Source organism: Metopolophium dirhodum, chromosome 2 (genome assembly GCF_019925205.1).
Source record: "Metopolophium dirhodum isolate CAU chromosome 2, ASM1992520v1, whole genome shotgun sequence".
In the NCBI taxonomy this organism is placed as follows: Eukaryota; Metazoa; Arthropoda; class Insecta; order Hemiptera; family Aphididae; genus Metopolophium; species Metopolophium dirhodum.
In genome coordinates this window covers 29464160-29489029 of record NC_083561.1, presented here as the reverse complement: position 1 = coordinate 29489029, position 24870 = coordinate 29464160, and the positions used below count along the sequence as shown (strand labels likewise).

Here is a 24870-nt window from a genome sequence, read left to right as displayed (position 1 = left end):
ATAATGTAATACGCATATTATAATACGGTGGTCGCCGAAAGCGAAAACGACGTCCGAGCATAAATAACTCGTGTAAATAGGGAGGGTAAGAGAGGGGCCCGAAGCGTTACTATTTTATTTTATGCGCGCGCGCGCGTCTGTGTGTGTGTTTTTTTTTTATTACTACTTTGTTTGTATTTTATTCATTCGGTGGTGGTATATATACGCACTGCCCAAGGACGATTTATATGCATTTAGAAGAAATATATACATGAATAAATTATAAATCACTTGTATCTTGACGCGTTTTTTATATTCTTCTCTTTCCTAATAAGTTTTTTTTTTATCGTTATTATTTGCCTGCCCCCGTCGAAAATCACGTGTGTCAGCAGTGGTATTTTCGTCTTACAACGGAAACGATCAAATCCTATTATAGACCCGAGCTATTTCAGAACTATGGTCGGCGGCGGTGACGAAGGTGGCGATCATAACGTATTCACCGTGCTAATAGGAATAGACAACTACCGCGCTAACATTATTATAATGCGCCATCGCAGCATTTTCCGCGAACGAAAACATTTTGGTCCGATACAATATAAAAACAAAGTTTTGCGTCGTATATTTGTACTATATTATACTCTATCAGTGCATGCTGATACGCTGCGAAAACCCATCGGCGGTGTTTTCGCATGGAATCGCGTTTACGAATCATCCTCAATATATATTACACATATTATTATATACATTAAATAATTAAAACGTTGTGTTCGGAAAATGTAAATTCAAAAACTACTGTATACAGTGGAAATTTCAAAACCCATGCATACATATAGGTATATAATATACCTCGTACCTATATCATAATATTATAATGAAAACAACATTTACCTGTAACACCCGTTTGGGAAGGCCGGTCTTTTGCGAGAGTTGTTTGAGATCCTTGGCGTCGGGGTTGTGATTGTGATGGAAGTACGACTTCATGGTACGCAATTGGTGGTGCTTGAACGACGTGCGCATGCGTTTCGTCCGCTGGTGACCGGACCCGGGACCACCGTTACCACCGCCGCCGGACAAGCCACCCGGGCCGAACGCCATTTCCATGTTGTACGAATCGCTCGAGTTCATGTCTGAAACACAACAAACCGTAAAAGAGACTATTATTACTTGTGCCGCACATAAAATAATGATAATCGCAAACGTGGGCATGATTTTCGATGAACATGAACTATGCCAATATTAGGGGATGATAAGAATAGACTTATTAGTATACATCTAATTTAACCACACAAAATCAAAGCAAATATCTTTTAAGAGCGCAGTAAACGTTGCCGAGTACCCCTCATACCCTTACCCACACCAAATTTCATCCGTTCTCGAGAAACTACTCGGGAATTGGAAATATATTACATTATATTCGACAGCAAAATATTTACGACATAGTGATTTATTTATATTATAGGTATACGCTTTTTTTTTTTGTTATCAGAAGATCGTATCGAAACTACGTCCTTCACATCCCAATGGGTTTTATTGCTTCTGAGCTTGTGCGGTTTGGCTGTGCTCGATGTTTTTCAAAACATATATGTATACATAATGTAGTAGAAGATTTGAATATTCTCGTCCTACTTACTGCTGCATACATAAATATTATAGTTGGTACACAATAGGTACACCGTCGTTCTTCGACGTGTTTTAAGACATTTTTACGTTTGTACATTTCGTGAATATTTAATTTAAAATGACGTTTAAAAGCAATACCGCACTGCGGATCAAAAAATTCAATACCCACCTACGGGATGATATTGTTTATGTATATGTTGTGATAATTATGCAACGAAATTAAAATGTTTTCAAGGAAACCTACATTTAGATCTACTACATAGGTGCGAACACCCGTGTATGATAAAAATGCATTTATTTATAATTATAAAAATGCACATCACGCAACATTATTTTTTATTATACTCTACACAGCAGTAAATATACGACCGTTACGATGCTTTTATCGATTAAAAAGTCGTCGTTGGCAGTCGGTGCAACGGTACATATTATATTATAAGTATACACACACACTCGTTTATGCGCGCCGACAGTTGATTGCAGCAAGAGGGTGTGATTGACGTGTAATGGCTATATAATAATATAGGTGTACATAATATTATATATGTATGTGGAGACGTCAAAGTATATAGTTTTACCATAATATAATACTCACCGCAAGCTGTCCGTCACCTCCCTAACGAGACCAATTAAACTTTTTCGAACTAAAATAGCTACCACGGAAGGAACACTGAAAGCGGTAACCGCAGGATTTAAGTATGTACATACACGAAAGGGAACCGTATCGTATAGTTATACCGAAGTTATGTATACACGAATAATTATTCTATTTCCTCTAACCACCTATACCTAATAATATTATTATCATACAATCCGCCGAGTTCATAAATCGACCCGTTCAAATAATATTATACACACACGCACACACTACATACATATCTCTGTATTTATAGGTATATTTTATAATATAAAACATTCACCGATGCCGATTACAAAACACGAAAAATGTGCTGCAGTTTTTTTTTTGTTCTCAGAACGATATAGGTAAAAGTACACAGTATATAATATTATTGTTAAAAACATGTTTTATTCTTTCTTTACATTATTATTATTATAATTATAACTACTTATACTGCTTTTACTATTATTACTTATTTTGATATTTTAACGGTGGCAGTTGCCACACCATAATAATAATAATAATAATATATAATAAGATATTATTATAGCACAAGTGTACATAATAATATTATCACAACCAGAAAGGTTATCGAAATGTCTTATAATAACGTACTCCGACGTGTTGGGTGTGCGTGTTCCTCCAATATTTTTACAATGCCGTTAATATTATAGTACCTATATATATATATATATATATTATAAAGAGCGCGAGTTATCACTAAAATAATCGCACTCGTACCTATGTGTGTTTGTGTATGTATATGTCTATACAATATACATATATATTACAATAAATGTTTATACATTAATTGAAGCACCGTGTGTGAAACGATTAGATAATAACGTTTCGGAATGCCTTCCATATATTATTATAACGTCCGAAAACATAGTTATGTAGGTACTTATGAAACGCGGTAGCGCGGGTCAGGCCGGAGTCATCCATCGGGTGATAAAAATTGTTACTGCCGGCTGCTGGAGTTCATCGGTGCTCGGATAACCCCGATATGCGAGCATTATGTATATTATATTTAAATATATGAATGTATAAACATCGTACATAATATTATATTTTATCGATAGCGGTGTTTATGTTATACGCTATATAATATTATCGTCGTGAAGCGACTGCAGATACCGAAAACATCGAAAGATAAATAATATTATAAATTATAATATCATGACATAGTATATTATAATATACTTTAGATAAATGGAAAAAAACGTTAGCAAATTAAAGTAAAAACTAAAAAGTATAAAATACATGTATGATATTTTATAGGCATGCCTAGTGCCTACTAATATAAATATTTTTTCCCATATCTATGTGTACACTGACACACTTAAGATAAGTCTACTACACCTATATAATATGTATATGCATAAACAAGTCTGATAGTTCAGTCATATATTAACAGTTTTAAATTTTGCACGAACTACTAGTCACACAGGTAAACACGTTTTTACGGAAACGTTTAAAAAACCATAAAACTAGTTTATTAAAAAATTATTTCTATACGCCAGCGCGGGGAAACAAAACAATTCAATTGTCACATTTGAACTACACGTCTATAGTTAGTCCAAACACTCCAAATTATATATTTAGATGTATATTATATAACATAAAAAGTTAGTGCACTCCTAATTACTATAGGTACTCCTGCTACTATACAAAGTGCAAGGTTCCTCAATTTACTGATTTTCGGCGCAATTAAACACGTTGTTATAAGACACGCAACACGTGACGGTATAAAAATAATATTGTGACATTGCGCAGTAGTTCCCTCAAGTTTTGTGTACATAATAGAAATAATGTAGAACCGTATGCACGGAAATTTATACGATCAAATTTCAGCGGCAGTTATCGTTGACCTCAGCTCTCTGTGGTGGTGTGCAGTGCATAGGTATAATGTTTGTATATCATATATTATATTCGATGTACCTACGGATTTCCCACGTATTGACTAACAGCTATTCACAGTGTTCTGCAAGACTCCTGCAAAGTGTTTACTACGAACGTTGCTAGGGCCACGCCCATATCTAGATTTTAAGATGATAATTAAAAAATGCCGATATTTCGGTGTACTACCAGAAGAGCCGAATGAAATACGCAGACTCGTTTGCGAATAGCGGAGACCGCATTCCCGGTGAAATCGCAGCCGTTGAAATGCAGAAAATATAATATACGTGTCTGTACACGTAATATTAACATTTGCATGCGTAAACAAGCAGTATAATACTAAAACAGCACGTACATATATCATATTATATATGTATAGCGCATATACGGTTTACTGGACGATGCGGACATGACGAGACAATATTCTGTGCGGATCGGATACGGCTTATAATGGCGAATAAAATATATTATATAGATAAAATATTAAATGGGTTAATAAAACACGTCGATGGCAATCGAACACACGTGTCAAACTAGTCGACTGTTAAAGTCATTTGAGACAAAATCGATTTTCTAAAGCCGGACCATGTTATAACCGCGCGCCATTGTAATATATTATTATATTATATTAACACGGCAATGTCAGTAATTTGCGCGGTTACAAACGATAATCGATTAAACGGTCGCGGAGGATAAAATAAAATATAATATCATAATTGATTTTTCTAAAGCATGTGCTGCGAAAAAAAAACAACTCGTAAACACAAATTGCCATATAGAAGAAAACTGCACGAAGTCTGCACGTGTCTCGCGCGACCGATTTCTATCGCAAATTGGTATCATATACGAAAATAACGATTTCCCGCGATACATAGGTATATTTTATTATACTACATGTATAGACGATAAGTTTATATATGATTATATTACTATACGAGCACAATTATTATTATTATTATTATTATAGTCGTAAGCGAGGTAAAAAATCAATTACGCGCGATCCGGACACTATATACGCAATACATAACGACTACGACGGAACGGAAACAACCCGAGAACGGTATTATGATATTATTATTATTATTATTGTTTATTGTATACCAGACGTGGTAACCGTTATAAGCACGCGCGTATAATATAATATGTGTACACAGAGTGTCCGTATGACCGCAACACGCGGACGCCATTATATATTGTTATGCATACAATATAGAATATATTATGTGTTGTATATGCGCAGAGGGTATTATTAATGGGCAACCGATTACCGAGCTCGCGAACGGAAGCGTCAACACCGGTGCGGGCGCCGAGGAGTGTCGCTCCCACAGACCAATCCACCGCAAGCGCGCGTGTACGCCGTCCATTCACGAAATCACGTCGGATCTCGCGGTATTTTATATGTTGTTACTGTCTCGACCGATCTATATAATATTACCCATTACCGTGGTCACGTCCTGGGGGGGGGGGGATCAGCGTAAAATAATATCATTTACCCTGCACATGCAGTGAATATTGTGATGGACTTGTTATAATATTATAATATATATACCTGTCGTAGAACGGTGCGACGGACGTTTATTGTATCGGCGTAGGTATATGTGATTCGCGCCACGTAAAACTTTAGACAAGAGGGCGTATTGAACACGATAATGTAATCTGCGCAATCTCGTACGCACAAAAGTCGTGGTCTGCGCCATTATACGCACCTCATATCGAACTTTGCGCCACTTTGATAATAATTTTTACCGATTAGTCGGCAGCGACAACACCACCCCGCGGGCGCCGACGAGGAGTGTCGCTCCGAGACCACACTCGCGCGTACGTCGTCCATTCACCAAAAATCACGCGGTCGGTCTTTTACGATAAATATAATTCTCTCGTTCGATGTACCTATGACCGCGACCACGTCCGGGGCGATCGGTATAAAAAATATCATACCCTATAATAAGATGTAATGGAATCGTAATAATATGTATTATTATAATAATATATCGTAAAATGGTGGCGACGGACGTTTATTTTACGTTTAACGTACGATACACGCGCGCGCGCACCGATTATTGGCGTTATTATTTATAGGTACCTATCGTATATAATGACATGGGCGGTAACACGCGCGTTGTACCCACATACGCTGTGTTGCGTGTATAGTATAAACAATTTGATTTCGTCCAATTTGGACACGAGACACGATGGTCGTCGCACTCGATGATGACGATGATAATAATAATAATAATAATACGCGAGTAGACCGCAACCGCGCGCGATATATCGATATCACGTACCTACCGTTTTTTTTCATTTTCATCCGGATGATTAGATTTTTATCCGTGTGCATGTGAGTATACGTATAATATACACAGAGCCTTATTATACTTGAAACGGGTAGGTTAACGGGGGTAGGCCAGTTTCGCGGTCGGCTAAACACGCGGCGGCGGCGGTTGTTCCCACGATCTGTGAACCCGACCGACGGCGGCGGCGACCGAGTCCCACATGAGCGGGCAATAGTGGAATAACAATAATATTATACACTTCTCCAACCCGCGTATGCGTAAAATAGAGGAGGTGCTTTTTTCCCTCGGACAGCATAGTATGTGTACCGCGACAACACGATATAACACACACGCGCGGGGGCTCGACGAGTGGGTTCGACATACATCATATTATTATTATATACGTTTATAATATCATATTATTTTATATATATTTTTTATGTGTGTATAACACTAGGTATATAATGTGCGTACGTGGTGCGGCGGGTCTGCTGCAGGTGATCGCACCCACCGCGGGTTCGCTCGTGCGGTTCATTTGTTCACGTCGTTCGGCCGGAACGGATTTAAAAACCACCCAACAAACGTGGTTAATCGATTAAGCACACCCGCACACACACAAGTAGGTACTTCCGACGGAATACTCGGAAACAGTCGATGAGAAACAGCGCGCGTTTTCTTTCGTATGGACCCGCGGTTTGGCGACTTTTTTCTGTGATTATTTCGGAAGAGTTAGTATATTGGATTATAAACTCCCGGGCTTTTACTTCCTGCTTTAGGATTTGGTTCCTAAAATTACAGAAAAATGGGTTTCGATTCATGTTTTAGTGAATGCCGGTACCTAAAGTACAACATTTTAAAGTGTAAGATATAATATAAAATATAAACAAATATATTTGTAAACTAAAAAATAAGTGATGACAGACACAAAAATAAAAAAAAAACACACATCATTGTAAAATCAATACATTCATCGCTTCGCTCAGAATCTAAAATAGTGATATAAATCAAAATATTATAGCCTATTATATTGAAAATCATTACGACAATTTGTATCCAAATTTACGAAAAAAATCATTGCACTGTACTTCGTGTACGGTTAGTTATTACGTATTAGTGTTATTACTTAACTAATATTAATTGTATCGATATTAGAATATAGACAAAATTTCCTGATAAAATAATATGATTGTGTTGTTTTTTTCCCAATATAGAACTAATGATAAAAATAATAAAATCAAATTTTAGTTTATAAAAAATCTGTACCACTTGGGCACCAATTTCTATTGAAAAAATTTAATAATGGTTCTTATCTACAGTTTCCTGTTCTGATTCCAATAAAGCGAGTATAATATCATGACTGGAATCGACGATACATTTTAAGGGTCCGTTTCCTGCTATAACCTTCCTTTAAACATATTGTTGTGACATATTTGACAAATCACGATCAAATATTGTTATTGAATAATATTATTATAAGGTTATCATTAAAACAATTTCATAAATATTCAAAATATTGTATACTGAAGGATATTTTGTTCGAGACTAAATCTAATGAGACATGTTCGAAATGTTGTTTCCGATAAAGTAGGGCTAAAAGTACATTTGATAGGCATACAAGATTGAAAACATGTTTTATTCAATGATACGTAAAAAAAAACGATAATAATTTATATTATAATATTATATTCATTTGTTATTATGAACTATTAAAGTGTAGTTTCACGCACTGATTGTAGAGTACTATGCGACGACCCAAAGGTACTACTGTGGTGACGCGTTCACCATAATATATTATACAGGTATATAATGTTTGTGTACTATGTCTATAGGTACATATAATAGGATGCGGCGATACAACCACAACCGCAAAGGTGCCTTAGCAGACACTCCGCACTCGTGCCTCGATTTGATCTTCGTTTACCACGGTTGTTTCTTTATTATTATTTTTTCACTGCAGTCCTCGACACATATAATAGTATCATTGGAAACACGTTGGGAAACGGTTCAGCAGCACTTTTCCCCGGCAACCGCATAACCATGCACCATAACTACCGAATGATGGTTAAGTATATAAGATATATTGTATATATAGTGTTTTCAGGTTGGTATTGAATATATATATATACAATATACATATTACATATATTATGTGTATAAGGACAACGAAGGCGGCAGAGGGGAAAAAAATAAACAAATCTTTACCGAACGAAACCACCAGACGATTCACCTTCACGCTTCATCGGCATAACTCGTGGGTGCCACCGGATACCTCAATAATTGTTTTATCTTCCCCGTTTAACCCGTGAGACGATTATTATTACTGTGCGGGCATATCAACCACGGTAATGGTTTTTGAATGAACCGAGAAAAAAATTTAAAATAAAATATCATTGTATACACGCCTCGATATTTAAAGGTCTCGATCCCGCGTTAATGCATATCATTAATACATAAAACATGCAAATTATATCGAAAAAATCAATTTTACTCGTATATATAACTATAGTATGATAAGCAATAAGCATATCACATTATCACTATAATAATATTTATAGCATTTAGCTCACGTTTTGATCAATATTTTGCGGTAACAAGTTCATTAAACGTGCGTTATGGTCAAGATGTGTATATTATTCAAAGTATAACGCGTTTATATACGATTCATAAATTCATAAGTCGGAAATTGAATAATATGTAAAGGTATAATATAATATATTATATACTTATTACTTATATTCTGCAAATATATTCGTATAATATTACGAGGAGTGCAGCTTCAGGCCCGATATAGTATAGAAAACTCATTTTTTAATATCGGATAATAGTATGTAAGGCATAGGTATAGTTCCTATTAAAAGTGTCGAGCATGTTGAAAATTCAACTACATACTCGAAGAAAGGTCTAAAACCAACCTATGCGTAGCTGGTGTAACGATGATCGACTAATACATATATACGAATGTACAGGTTGCCGGTCCCAGCCGTCTATATTACCTGCGGAGACATCTACCCCATTGACACACACACGACAATATAATAAATATACGACATACACCGCGTGCACACTATACAGTATTATTAGTATGTATACGATCTCCGAGTCACCGATTAAAACCCGGTGACCCGGGGAGGTCTTGGGTAAGCACACGCACGCACGCGAAATGTCGTGATCGATCATTACACGGGAGAGGCGTTCGTTTGTGTATTTTTTTCCCTCCGCCACACGTTATTATTATCCGGTGGCCATCGACCTGTCAGCAGGTCTCTCGATTTATTATTACGTACTAATCCGATGCTGCAGTGGACTGTGGGAATCGGATCCGATATATACGGTTTTTTTCATTCTTTTTTTTTTATATATATATTTGTTTTACATTATTATTATTACTATTATTTTTATTATTATTATTAAACCCGATAACTTTGTCGAAATCCATCGGGACGGCGTTTGAAATGAGGGCCAAGAAAACACAAAACCGGACAGACAGCATATTATTATATGTATATACCACCTATACATAAAATATATAGCATACATATACTATGGGTATAATATAATAATTAAATATATATATATATATATATGAACCGGCCTTGGAGACGCGTCGTACACGTTATATATCGGATCGTGTGTTTTCCGCGACCACGTACGTGCGTAGGTACCTATATAAACTTTAACCAAACATATGAGATGAATTTATACACGCAGAAACGACTTTCCATAGTCTCATCGATTTCGTGCACGCGCCAAGCAATATTACCTTTCTGCCCTAAATCCTACGTGACGTATAATAATATATTATTGCATGCATAAGGTACGTACATCAAAACCCGTTAAATCATACAGCAGGCGCCGTGATCTGAGATTTCCACGCACACGACTTGGGCCGCTGTATAATTTATTCATATCGATAAACGGGCATCATAAACAGTTTTCACGACGATCTTTATCGGTGCCGAAACTGCATTGCAGCGGCTTCACGCCTCTGTGGCCAACGATAATATTGCAATACAACGATAGTGCACGTTGCCAAATTTATATTTTATGACGGTATATTATGAATGGTAATAAATAAAGATAATTATACCCCTCGGTACCGAGTTGATTTTTCGACGTTATGACGTGTACCGCGGTCGATAAAGAATTACTCATAAATGACATATTATATAGGCATGGAATATAATAATATAATGTGTTTGGACATAATACTTTTTGATTACACCATATAAATTAAATATTGATTGGATGTTCGCCGCGGCGTTGTTTCAATATTTAATGAGAGCGTAAACATAAAATGTGATACTATGCAATATTCATCTAATAATAATTATGAGGCATTAACGTAACGCGATGTACGCGATTGAGTATAATATTGTATGGCATAACAATACGGTGTTTACTTTTGTGCGTGCAATTAATATATAGACGAGTATCGATGAAAATATAATCACACCACGCCCCTTCCCGATGAGGTTGTTGATTTCCTACAAATTTGTCACCCTATCCTCGCACTCTTTTCGAGAACCAATAAATCAGCTACATTGCTGATAAACACGAGATTGTGTACATGTATGGAATACTTATCTAACGTTGTGAGATATTTATTTTGCAACTTTAAAAATTCTCATAACCGATCTGCAAATTATCAGCCGACCACGCGTATGATAACAAACAATATTGCTATACGGGCACGGGAATATAATAAACGTTTTAAGTGCATACAATTTTGTAAATGACGACATACATAATAATATTATGTACCTACACGTGTCATAAAATCGATGTGCCTCTACGTCGGTATAATACTCCGTTGTCATCGGCGGCACGGCGCTACTATCGTTTTCTCACGGCACTCAGTCGGACCTCGCGGGTGAAAGCTCCACTTCGCGAGAGATGAAGACATTTCACCGCGGTCGTCGTCGGTCTCACGCGGGACTATACGGATATTGTTATTACTATTATTGTTATAACTATATTACAGTTTACACGACGCTTTTACGATTTGTTTTCATATTTTTGCCGTGTAAGTTATAATATAGCTATATCATACAGGCGGTATACGTGTGAAATGGTCGTCATCGAGAACTACCCCCTCTCCTCCTCCTACACCGCCAACAGACGAATAGAAACGAAAGGGTATTACGCGCAGTGTCCTGAGGCTTTTTTAGTAACCATGGGCAATTCTTTTTAAATTTATCACTTCTATACATACGTCGACATTGTAAGTTTAATTTGTGACGTTTAAAACTGTTTTCTTGTTTCAAAATTTTAAATGATTAGAAGTGTTTTTATTTTTTTAAGCCGATTGCCAGATAATATAATTTCGGAAGACAATTTGTTTTTAGATACATTTTTGTCATCAGTAGTACATGCTAGTCGATGGATTTAAGTTAGGTACTGACAAAAAATATCATTAATAAATAATACAAAATACAAAAGCTTTATTGACAAAAGATTTTTTTATTATAATATTATAATATACTTTCTAATTTAAGTATTTAACTATACAAGTTTAACATGACATAATTTTATAGGACTTTAAAGTGCACGATTTCGCATATTTTAGAGCATTTAAAGCATATTTTTGGCAATTTTTAGTGCATTCAATTCACAACCCACACTCGCGCCATGCTCACAATGTAATAGTTATTATAACCATTTATAATATTTATATACCTATTATGTGTAATGTATAAAACCCGCGCACCTTTTTATTATTTTATTTTTTACGCCGTCTCCACTTTGACGAGCGTTTTCAATGTATGTTTTTTTCTGCCAATCATTGTGAAATACGCACGTGGAAAAACGGTATATAGGTGTAGTACATGAATGCTCATGCGTAGGTATAGTTATTTTATATCGTTTTTTACTCGTAGTCGGTGTACATTCTCACGGGCTACTTCGTGTGAATCTGACAGATTTTAAGTTAAGTATTAATAATAATAATTAATCTCTCTTCGTTTTTATAGAGGTTATTAAAAAAAAACCGATTTTGTCGGAATACATATAAACGCTATATATTGTATACATATATTATTATTATTATTATTAGATATATTAAATAGTAATAGAACCCATAATGACTCCGGACGTATTATCATTACACGCTTATGTATATTATGTTTATTGTGTATGTATTATAATCGAAGACTTCGGCTGTGCACGATTAAAATACTATAAATCCGTAACCGTTTATCTGCAGTTATACATTAATTTCATTTCCGACGGATTTGTTTTTATACTATAAATTTGACGGTAATCTAAAACGCATTAAATACGAAACCTGCAATAGAGATGAATTTAAATGATCGGATAATAGTTATAGGATCGTATATTCAAAAACAAATAACGATGAAACCCTATACAGAGATTTATGGTGGAAATAATACTCTTAACTTAAACATATATTAAAAATAATTACGTCCCAGCAATAAAATGCACCAAATTGTAACGAAAAATTCGGATGACCTTGTCATTTGACTTGATTACCTCACTCTCCTAAAATAATGTATATACGATTAATTCTTATATTATAATATCTTAATATCGTATATCCTAGGCAGAATTTTGAAAAAAAGTATATGTAGGTATAGTATAGGATTTATTTTGAAATGCGCTAATGCCAAATTGATTTTGTACTTTAATATTTTCAAATATCTAAGATTACTATAGAAAGTAATAAGCGTTTTATATTTTATATTACTATATTTGATGAAGGAAGATACAAAAATAAATTGGAAATTGTTTGAGTAAGGAATAGTAAATCGCACATTCAGTTCGAGTCGAGTTCCTTGAATTTTAGAGTTGGGTTTGTTCTCAAAAATTTGGATTCGTAACATGATTTATATAGTAACTATATAATAATTTATGGTATGTACCTATTATAAAAACCCAATGCGATTTTAAAGAGGCTGTAACAATATATAGAGTACATTTCATGCATTTTGAAAATATTAATTTTTGATTAGAATAGTACTTTAAACACATAAAACGTACCTGTACAATAATGTTAATTTTGAAACACGCGAATAGAACTTTTGCCCGAATAACGACTCGCGGTATAGATATACCTAACTATAATATTGTAAACGGTGGCGGATTTAAGGGGGGAGGGTCAGAGGTGCCCCCCCTCCATTGGCCTAGCATCTGGGTTAATAAATTGGGTCGTTTTTAAATATTTATGTCGTAAAACTTCAAAAAAGACAATGCTCCCCCCCCCAAAAAAAAAAAAATTCTAGACCCGCCATTGATTGTATAATATTAGTTACTATCTATGTACAACTCACCCATATTGACGGTCATGGCGTCCAAGTCTTTGGGTTTGCGCTTCCTGGGACGGCCCTTCTGCCGGGGTTGGGTGGGCGCGGGGACAGCGGGCGCGCCGCCGCCACCGGTCGCCGCGGCACCGCCGTTGAAAAACGCGCCGGCGCCGGGCGCGGGCGACTCGAGCGCCCGGGACGACGGGTACGGCGACTGGACGGGCGTCATCGACGGCGGCATGATGGTCCTCGGCAGCGGCGACTGTTGCTGTTGCTGGGCCTGCAGCGACGCGGACGACGGCCCGAACTGCTGGTAATGGTGCTGGCAAAACACCGCGCCGTCGCGCATGCCGAACTGATCGCCCTTGGTCAGCACCGCCAAGCACACGGTGCAACTGAAACACGGCACGTGGAACACCGTGTCCCGGGCGCGCATCACCAGCTCCGACGGCGAAATTCCCGCGTGGCACCGGCCGCACCGCCGTATGCCGTACAACCTGCGGACACGCACAAAATATTATTAATATACGTTTCCGGTTAAAATATAGGTACTATATATGTAGGCATTTATCGTCCTGTTTATCATTAATATAGTCGACGCGATAGTGGACGAATAGGGTCCGAGATTCGGGGCAGTGCGCTTTTCGGCGGGGTCGTCGATAAAAAGCATTTGATGTCACATCGGTGAATATACGAGTAAGATTAATTTTATTGTTTCGCGTGCGTCTTTGCAGGTCTCAAGAATTGGACCTATTATAGTACACGCATTTTTTCGTCGTCTCTCAACGCTATACTCTATAGACACACGTCTTGTAAGCACTAGAATCAGCTCTTCATCATCATACGAGTATAGATTTTTAATTGGAATTATTCCAAACCAAATATTATATTAAAAAAAGTATGCGTTCAGGCACAACACATAAGTATATTATATGCATTTTAAATGTTTCTGCTGTGAAACACAGATCACATTAATGCGTTGTGTATTCGCGGGTGTATATGTGTGAGTGTGTGTGTCTGTGTTGTGTTATAATATTATTATTATCTCCCTGTAAAAATGTCGAAACATCATTAACGTCAGCGCTCAGCTCGTTTTTACAATTGATTTCCGTGTTTCCCATTCATCATACTAACATACATATTATTATATTATTATAAAATATATGCGGAGACGTTTATATACGACAACCGTGTGCGTGTGTGTGTTTATAACATGGTTATGGAAAGGTGGTCGCACAGCGTGTGTCTATTTGATGTGCCTAAAAGAGGTTGTAGGGGGAGAAGGCGACCGTTGGATCTTTTTCGCACCTCCAGTGTGGGCGTGGTCGAACGGCGAAGTCGAACAAAAGGGCCCGTTGGGAAAAATAATGCACAGAAACGTATATAAGTATATATTATATTATAATAATAATAATATACAACGTATGATTTCCTACGCGTATCGTCGTAATCGCTGCAGCTACTGCCAGCGCCGCCGACAGTAGTCCTCTCCCCGGGGTCCACAAAATAATAATAAAAATACCTCAGCGGGATACCGGCGATACCGCCCTCGTCCCTGCCCGGTCGAGGGCGCGGCGGTTTACATCCCCCCGGTGTGTGTGCGTGTGTGTGTGTTCCGGTTACCGGTTCAATGAATGTATTTACCGTGTTGTTGTTTGTTACACTAGTGTTTATCCCGTTCTAATAATATAATATATAACATAACAATATATATTATTATACACGCATAATGTGTAACTATGTGCAGCGTGTATAGGTACTTCCACCGTCACCGTCTCTGCAGTTTTGTTTGTTTATTTGCGTAATATATATATATATATATATGTATACCTAGAGGGAGACGCAATAATATGATTATTATCCGTGCACGAGAGTGTGAACTCGAGAACAAAAAACAACACCCGGGGGCATACGTGTGCGCTGGTTTTTTTAACGGTTTACTGTTCGGAGGAGAGACGGCCGCCTGATTCGAGTCCACTTGTGCGAAAACCACAGAAAAAAAAAACAGTCGTTTTATATTTGGCAAACGGATAGAAATCGTCGTCGGACGCGTCCGGATTTGGGCACGAAAACTGCGGGAAAAATGCCGATGTATATTATATGCACTCGCCGCCCGCCCGCCAGCCGTCTAGCGCGCACCAGTGTAATATATAAAAATTATATAATATGTATAACGTCCAATTACGCGTGTATAATATGTGGCGCGTGAATAATATGAAAAAAAGGAGTGTCCTCTCGACCGCAGACACATTCCGCGCGCGTAATTCAAAACGATTTATAAGCGATACGCGCACACATTATTATTATTATTACAATACAATATAAAAATACATAGTATCAATAGTATATATTGTATATCTACGGACTCTACGGAACCCGATCGGAGCGCACTTATCGCAGCACAGAGATCTTCCTAGCGGAAACGCTGCGCCGACTCTGGTGCTCCGGCCCGGCGGCTGCAGCGTCGGTGGCAGAGCACGATAATAATATTATAATATATTATATTCTGTAGGCGGCGGGTTGGCGATTTTCGCCACGATTACCATAGAACGTCAAGACAGCGCTGCACCGTACGCTGTCGGAGTGGATTACACTGCACCCGCGATTATCGCGAACTACCACCCCTTCCTCGTCCTAACCCTCTACCCACCTCACGCATCGACATTGGTCCAGTTTTCGCGTTTATCCGTATACGCGAGTTGATATCGTTAGCATATAAACCTATAAAATAATAAGAATTATATACATAGGTAGTGCAATATATACCAATAACATGCGTTTCACTATTATATTGTTGTGCCGATACCGCGCACGGTATCGTTATTGGTGCACCGCGACGGAATGGTGTGCAGTGAATTTTTTATAATTTTTTTTTTTGCGTGCGCATCGTCGTGACCCGCCGGTGACTCGGTGCAGCAACCTTGGTTCGTGCGTCCAAACCGGTATGGCACCGCGAGCGTATACCGCGGTTATCGCGTCCGACCGATCGCGCGTCGTCGGAGCGGACGGCGGTGTATATATTATTATTATCGCATTATTATATTACAATATCACGTGCGAGTTTGAAGACGCGCGTGGAAAACTAGTCGGGAAAACAACAATATTTTACTATGGGGGGGGAGGGGGGGATATGTTATCTTGTATACGCCACCCGCGTCTTGAATAGTTATTTTATCATTATTATTTATTTCATAGTAATTTCTAGTAATATTTCGCGATATTTATTCGTACAGGTATATGTATATTTTTTGTAACTAGAATTTTAACCATGCCAAACCTAAACCTAGCCCGAACGTCGGGTACGAGCGCGGTCTCGGCGTGTCACCGAGCGTTTGTTTTTTCTTCACCTCCGCGGCTGTTCTATCGTATGCGTATATATAACATGATCATTGGTGTATGATATACCACGCGAGACACCGAGAAACGCGCCTCGGAGCATTATTATTATAATATATATTATTATAAAATATACAAAACCGAAACCGAATCGACGGTCTGTGTCGCGGTGTCGCGTTTACCGCGGAACGGTTCGGGTCGGTTTGACTCGCGGGACCGTGAACCACTATATAATATAATATAGGTAACGACACACAATACAGCAGCAGCTCAAAATGTGTGTAATGTGAATAATATTAAATGAGTGTACACCGCGTTAGTTATGTATAGAATATAGTAATATAGACGTGGTTCCGTACTAGGTCATACTACGCCATCACTGCCACGACGACGACGACGGACGTGTCCCGCCGATAATTATTTTTTTTGAATTTTCATTGCAATGCGCTTCGTCGTTAGACGAAAAAATCTGGTTTAGAAATTTGACGCGCCTCGCGGTTGTTGAATACGCGAAAACAATTAACAAACGCGCCCGGTATGCATAGGTATTATATAATATTATATAGGATAAGGAGATAGGTCCGATACGAGATCTCGTCGTTTGCGCGCACTATATACATGCAGCTGCTCCTGCAGAGAGTACATAAATAACTATTATTATGGTCGCTGTCGTTGTTTTTATTATCATTTTTTTTTTTCTTAATAACCAAAAATTTTTACAGGTTTTCACGTTAAAATATAATATATAGGCGACGAGGCCGGCTGCGGCAGGAAATCCGTTTTTGGGGACACAACACGCGATGTGTTCGCGCGGCCGGTAGTAAAATATATAAATACACGTTGTTGTGTATAATATACTTTTCTCAAGACTGCCGGGCGCGCTATGTCTCCTGTTGCGAGGTTCCGGGACGCGTGAAGTCCGAAAAATCAACGGCTATATAATAATATATCATGCATGTAGCGCCCACCCCGTACGAACAAACACTAAAAAACAGGTAGGCCGTATAATAAACGACAACGATGAAATGTTTTTTAAACCTAGGTAGCAAAACACAAACGCATTGTTCCGTATATGTGTGTTATTATTACGGTGTTAATTAGGCGCATCGCTCGCGCATACATGTACAATAATAATAATAATAATAATAATATCGTCTACACGTTTCGAAAAATCGTTTTAAAACCACGAGCGTCATACGATGTGTACGGTGGTGCACGTGTGTGTGTGTGTGTGTGTGTGATAATATGCGTGTGCAAGTCTTGTTACTTCTGCAGCGCGCGGTTCTCACTCTTCCGTCCCGATGGCTCGGGTGTGCCGCACTATCTTTACATAACAACACTATCCGTCGCAACAGATAACATCAATGAGAGATTCACACGTACATGCGTGAGCATATCACACACACACACCACTGTTATTAAGTGAGAGAGAGACAGAGAGAGAGAGAGAGAGAGAGACGTAACATAAAAATAAACACGCGCGTGTAAAACAATATTTCGGAAGGCAACAAAAAAATGTGCGAGTACCGTAACGGTGGAATGTGCGGTATAAAATGGTTTTTGTGGTACCTACCTACACTGTTTCGGTCGGAGTATGACGACGAGTTGGTATTGCAGCATTAAACAAAACACAACGCGGGGAGAAATATTTTTTTTTTTTACTACGCTCTGCGCCAAATAAACTTCAATCGAATTTTAATAATTAGACAGCATATTATACGGCCTACACCTACATAAGAAACCTTCCCCTCGTACGTACGACTATATGACGTATACTTCTACTGAAAACCAAAATATTTACCGGTCGTCGCATCGTCTGCATCAGTTCGCGCACTATGTAGGTATACATTTAGATTTTCTCAAACAGTTGAACATACCTATATATAAGTGTGTATAGCCACGTAGGGTCGACACTGCTGCTGCAGCTACTGCTATAATATAATATTAATATAAACGTCGCAGAAGTACCTTGCAGCAGAGATACGAATGCGCCGCGGGAGCAGCTATAATATTATATCATTATTATTATTATATAGACGAGCTGCAAACGGGCACCGGCGTCGGGGGCACGCGTCCGAGATCGTATCGTCTCCGGAGAATACGGAGAATAATAATAAGAAGATCGTAATAATAGTGTACAAAATAATATATATAGATGCTCACTTTGACGGTTTAGTCGCGCGCCCGGCGGGGTGTCGTCGTGTTGGACGCGGTCCGCTGTCGTATTATTTCATTTTTTACTCCTCTTCGCGGTCCTACACGCGCGTCTATAGTCGTACGCATATATACATATATACATACATTTTATAATAATATAACGCGTACGACTATAACTTAAATCTTTCGGATTCCGAGCTGCGTCCGAGATTGGGTCCAAAAAAATGGTCAAGTATGCGATAAAAAAAAAACTGTCGTACGTGTCGGGCGAGCTCTTGTCAGACGGCGGCGGCGGCGGCGGGGGTTCTTCTTCTTTCACCCATCGCGTATAACGTGGTATATGGTATAACGCGGCGTAATACGACATTATTATGTATTGTGCGTACCTAGTGTCCGATTACGGCCGCCCCGGCTAGTCGAGAGTGGTATTTAAATAATATATATATAGTCATCCTCCGTCGGAATTCTAAGTCGCGTCTGCAGTCATTGTCAGAGGGCGTCGCCGTATATATATTTTCATGCAGAACGTCGTCGTCGTAGTGTTAATCATTATTATTAATTTGACGTTCGGAGATAAACTCGAGCGCGAGTAAAATAATATCGTAGCGCACATTTGTTGATTTATTTTTCGCGACGATCGTTGCGACAGTAACAACCCCCCCCCTCCCCTTTTCTCCAGCACGACCCAAACGCCGTGACCGGAGAGGAGTCGCTCGGCGATCTTTTCTCGGCGCGTTTTAACTGCGATCACGTGCAAGCGGCAGCAGTGAGGCTGCACATGTGCAGGTTGCACCGCGCGACAAGCAAAACCGTAGTACTACAACTACTTCTGCACACGATATTATTTATTATAATATTATATACACGACTTACAACTCTACTCGTATATACATGTACACATGGATCGACCACACAATTCGCCGCCGCCGAAACTTCTTCCAGACTATATCGTCGTCGTATTATATTATTATTATTGCGTCGTACGCTTCCCGTCGATCGTAAATCGTAAATCATGTGTGTGTATATATATATAATATATATTATATATAGCTAATAATATGGTGGCGTCTCGCACACGTATAGTATTATACCAGTACCCGGGGCGCGGTATAGTGAGGGTGTGAGGGCTACCTACATGTTATAATGTACGCGAACCGTTTTCGCGCGTTTCTCGACGTATATATTATTATATATATATATATTATAAGCGCCATAAATCACGCGGGTGCACTGTATGCTATAGAAAATAATATTCTGGACGCGCCGCCGTTTACATGTGTTGTACATACATATTATACATAATATAAGACCCACGTGTTTGTAGCCGCACATGACGTCGACATTCAAAGGATTTTTCGATCGTTTTTTATCTGCTCCAGTTTTTTTTTACGGGTCTTTTTAGATTTTATTTTTTATTTAAGAAGCCGCCTTTCTCGTTTTTTTTTTTTTACACGACATCTCGCTGCCAGAATACGCGTATTACACGAACGCAAACCCGAAGTAGTTTCTTTTTTTGTCCAAACCTCCGCAGTCAGTCCTCGAAAATATCACAGATGGACGTGTCGATATATGACCGTCGCGTATAATACAAAGTTACGATAAAAACGCGTTATTAAAACAGCAGACGACACGTCGAGACGATGTGTTTTATCAATCGCGCACGATACTGACCTCTATCGTAATAATATATGACAATAATATTAAAACATCATGTATGCGCACGATCTTGAAACGCATTATTGAAACGGTTTTAATCAAGGATTTGAACAAACAATATTTATTTTAACGTAGGTACACATATTTTGAATATTTTTATTTTACGAAAAAAACAAACAATAATAAAAACGTTATGATATAATAATAATGATAATATGTGTAATGACCGCGTTTGGTGCGCCGCGACCGCTGGCCAGCAGCGATCGTCATGTCATCGCGTGAATGTGTGCGTGATCAGCTTCGATCACGGTCACCCGACTGTCGGATGGCGAAAGGATATATTATTATATTATAGGTACCTATACGAATAATATTATTGTACAGAGAGAGGGTCGCGGGTTGTGCCAAGTCATAGTGGACACAATGGTACAATGCGCAATAATGCGTGCCCTCTATCGTTTGGCTGTTATGTTTTTATTAAATTATCATCGTTATTATTATTATTATTATTGGGATAACAGCGAATAATATACCAAAAGGCCGTTCGTTCCACGTGAGAACTCGCATGTGTACACCTATATACGTTTTCTGTTGTTACCCGTGACGCGAACACCATTTATCATATAAACATACATATATATTTAATACACAACTCAGGTAACACGAGTAATAAGTAGGTATATCGAGAGGAATATTGTGCGTGTGCGTCCTCAATCGCGAGAACGTCGTCCACTTAAACGGTTTGACATTTTTTCACCCCCACGCCGGAATAATGGACTTAACGATTTACGCTTCATCACGAATCGAGCGGGGTCGAGCATCATATATAATGGTGTCCAGCTCCTTCGAAAACGGTCGAAACAGAGTTGGGAAAAGTATCCTAGGTGGTCACCCAATATAATGGAAATCATGATGTCACACTCTGCAGGTTTTATACGTTCTTTGAAGACAAAACCTTTTGGAATTCGTGTACTTGAACAACATAACATATTAAGCATCATCATTTGTTATCTAAATGATGATTTTTAACTCAATGAATAAAATAATATATTGAAGACCACTTCATTTTTCTAAACACGAGTTTTAAATTTGTTACTCTTTTCATCCGGTGCTGTAGACGAAATATAAACTGGTGGTGACAAGTGACGCGCATAAGTACACTTGTGGTATTAAAATTTACTAAATAGTCCACCGGGTTTAACAGCTTAGATTAGACGTCCTGGGTTGTGGGGGCAATACATATTTGTAAATTGTAGGAGATCCGATGATATAGATCTATAATATGTAGATCTATCTACAACACTGTATACGAATACAAAACGCAAGACATAATAATATCATATGCGTTGTAGAATACTAATATAGTGTTCAAGAGGTATCTTAATAAACTTTTAGTCCTGATGTCATAGACAGCTTTTTTAACATCTGCCTACCTACGACCTACCTGGTGTCTACATTCTACCCATATTATATAATCTTCGCGCGCGCGGCGACGCTCATCGGCATAACGTCACGTATTAGGTACACGAGCACCACTCGGGGACTCCCGTGGCGCTGGACACTAAGACTTTACACAGTTTACGGCTCGGCATAAAAAGCCGGAGACGACAAAAAAATGTAATGTGTATATCGTCGTATGGCATTAACACGTTATTTATTAAGCGGAGCACGGTTGACAACGGACGCGCACGACCAGCGGCCGAGAACTAGAGACCCAACACGTAGTTTGAAATTTCGTGTTTTTCATTTTATAACTATATATATCTGCGATTCCATCATATATTTTACGAATAAACCTACTCGGTATAGATCGATAGACGATAATAAAGGTGGACTCGGAGGGACCAAAACTAAAGGGCCAAAATTATTAAACGAAAAAAAGTTGTATATTATATTATATTATTTTGTATGGGTAGGTAAGTAATATAATAATAATAACTCACTATCGGTGTAGTCCATACGCGATATTATTTTTTTAGAAAATAAACCACAATAATGAGTACAGTATGTATTTATTATTCAATAGCTGGGAAACCAAAAATTGTTTGAGGTAAATTTTTACTCAAAACTGTTTTATGAAGTAATTTGGTTAAATCAAAGGTCGGTTATATCGTTTTGCCAAATAATATTTTAAGACTAAGACCACTATTATTTTTTAATGTGTATTCGAATTGAATTGTCTGTTTTTTTTTTTATTATTATAGTTTAAATTGATTTAGCAAGTTAATAATGTTCTTAAAAGTTTAATAACATAATTATATTATAGCTTATGATATTTATGTATTTAAAGATATGATACCATTTCAGCTGATTATAGATTATATAATGTTTACAAAGCAATTTTAGATTACGTTCATATTAGATAGATATATACAATATGGCTGGGAAATTAAATATAGATAATGATAATTTTAATGAGGTTTGTGGATAAGAAATTTGATATGCAATGAATGACTCATTACTCAATGAGGATTATTATCTATTATAGGCAGTTTGTTGTGAGTTTATTGAAAAGGACGGTATAAGTAAAGAAATTAGAGGTTTTGAATTCGTTCAAAATCTTGAAATTTAATCGGAATAGTATTGGATATGTTGGTTGGTTTTATGCTGCCGTATGATGGGACGCACGAGGTTGTATTTGATACGTGACGACATGTGGAAAAGTGTTGAGTTTGAAGTTTTAATATTGGGCCCTGGTACGTATATTTAGCGCCCTTAAGGCATAAAACGTCCTAAAATAATAGGTACCTACCACATTATACATCCGGACGTGTTATTATCAGATAACATTAATGATAGCCCTGCACTATATATTGTATTATGTACTTACTACCTATAATGGTATAATAATAGTTAACAAAAAATGAATAATCTATAATAGCTACATATTACATTATTACTTATTTCAATGAGGATTGATTGTTGTTGCTGGATGTCGTTGGTCCCCCCTCCAAAAAAAAAAAAAACTACTTAGATTAAGTTTAATCTTTTCAAGGGACGGTTTCAGTCAGGTCTAAAGAGTCAACCCCTTGTACTAATTTTTTCCGATTCGAACACTATATACATATATAATATAACACACGTAAGACATTATATACACAGTGCTGCAGGGATGATGCGGTCGGCGTAAACGTATGTTATATGTATAATAATAGGGTGGTTTCGCAGTTATTATTTGTTCGTACATATTATTATATATATACATATAAACTAGGGTGAACCTGCCGCCTGCGGGGGACTCGGAGCCGTCGACGAGGCGAATTCACCAAACAAAATTATACGGTGCACAATAGTGCTCAAAATATATAATATAATCTTGTGTGTGTGTGTGTGTGTGTGTGTGTGTGTGTGTGTGTGTGTGTGGCAGCAGCAGCAGCAGCAGCAGGTCGTCCGTGTCACGTCTGTGCACGACGTACGTGAAGTTGGCACCCCGACATTCTTCGATCAGAATCCAATCAACATCATTTTTTTGCAACCATTTTGCAACAATTTGCAACGCTCATTAAAAAATTTGCAACACATTTTTTACGGTGCTACAGACAAACATAGCATTGGGGTGCCAAATTCACGTGGCACCCCGAAACCTTCCGATAGGCTCCATGTCCGTGTCAATTTTTTGCAACCAATTTGCAACAATTTGCAACGCTCATTAAAAAATTTGCAACACATTTTTTACGGTGCTACAGAAAAACATAGCATCGGGGTGCCAAATTCACGTGGCACCCCGACATCGTCCGATCGGTTCCAAATCGGTGTCACTTTTTTGCAACCAATTTGCAATAATTTGCAACGGCTTTTTTTAAATTTGCAACACATTTTTTACAGTGCTACAGAAAAACATAGCATTGGGGTGCCAAATTTACGTGGCACCCCGACATCGTCCGATCGGTTCCAAATCGGTGTCACTTTTTTGCAACCAATTTGCAATAATTTGCAACGGCTTTTTTAAATTTGCAACTTCACCCAGTCTCCGGAAAATCCGATTTACTGATGCCGTGCCAACTTATCGCAACATTCCCACTTTTGAATTTTTATATCTTCCCACACTAAAAATATTATTCATATAAGTTTT

General features: G+C 37.9%; 1 protein-coding gene across 2 annotated transcripts in view; it reads right to left on the bottom strand.

Annotated features, from left to right (window-relative positions):
* LOC132938065 (LIM/homeobox protein Lhx2-like) overlaps positions 1-24870 on the bottom strand; it is a 60393-nt gene that overhangs the window by 9809 nt on the left and 25714 nt on the right. For both annotated transcript variants that reach the window (XM_061004731.1, XM_061004732.1), the window contains exons 4-5: positions 13677-14146; positions 868-1106 (exon numbers count right to left, since the gene is read on the bottom strand). In XM_061004731.1, the coding sequence (XP_060860714.1) occupies positions 868-1106; positions 13677-14146 (709 nt within the window). The remainder of the gene's footprint in view (positions 1-867; positions 1107-13676; positions 14147-24870) is intronic.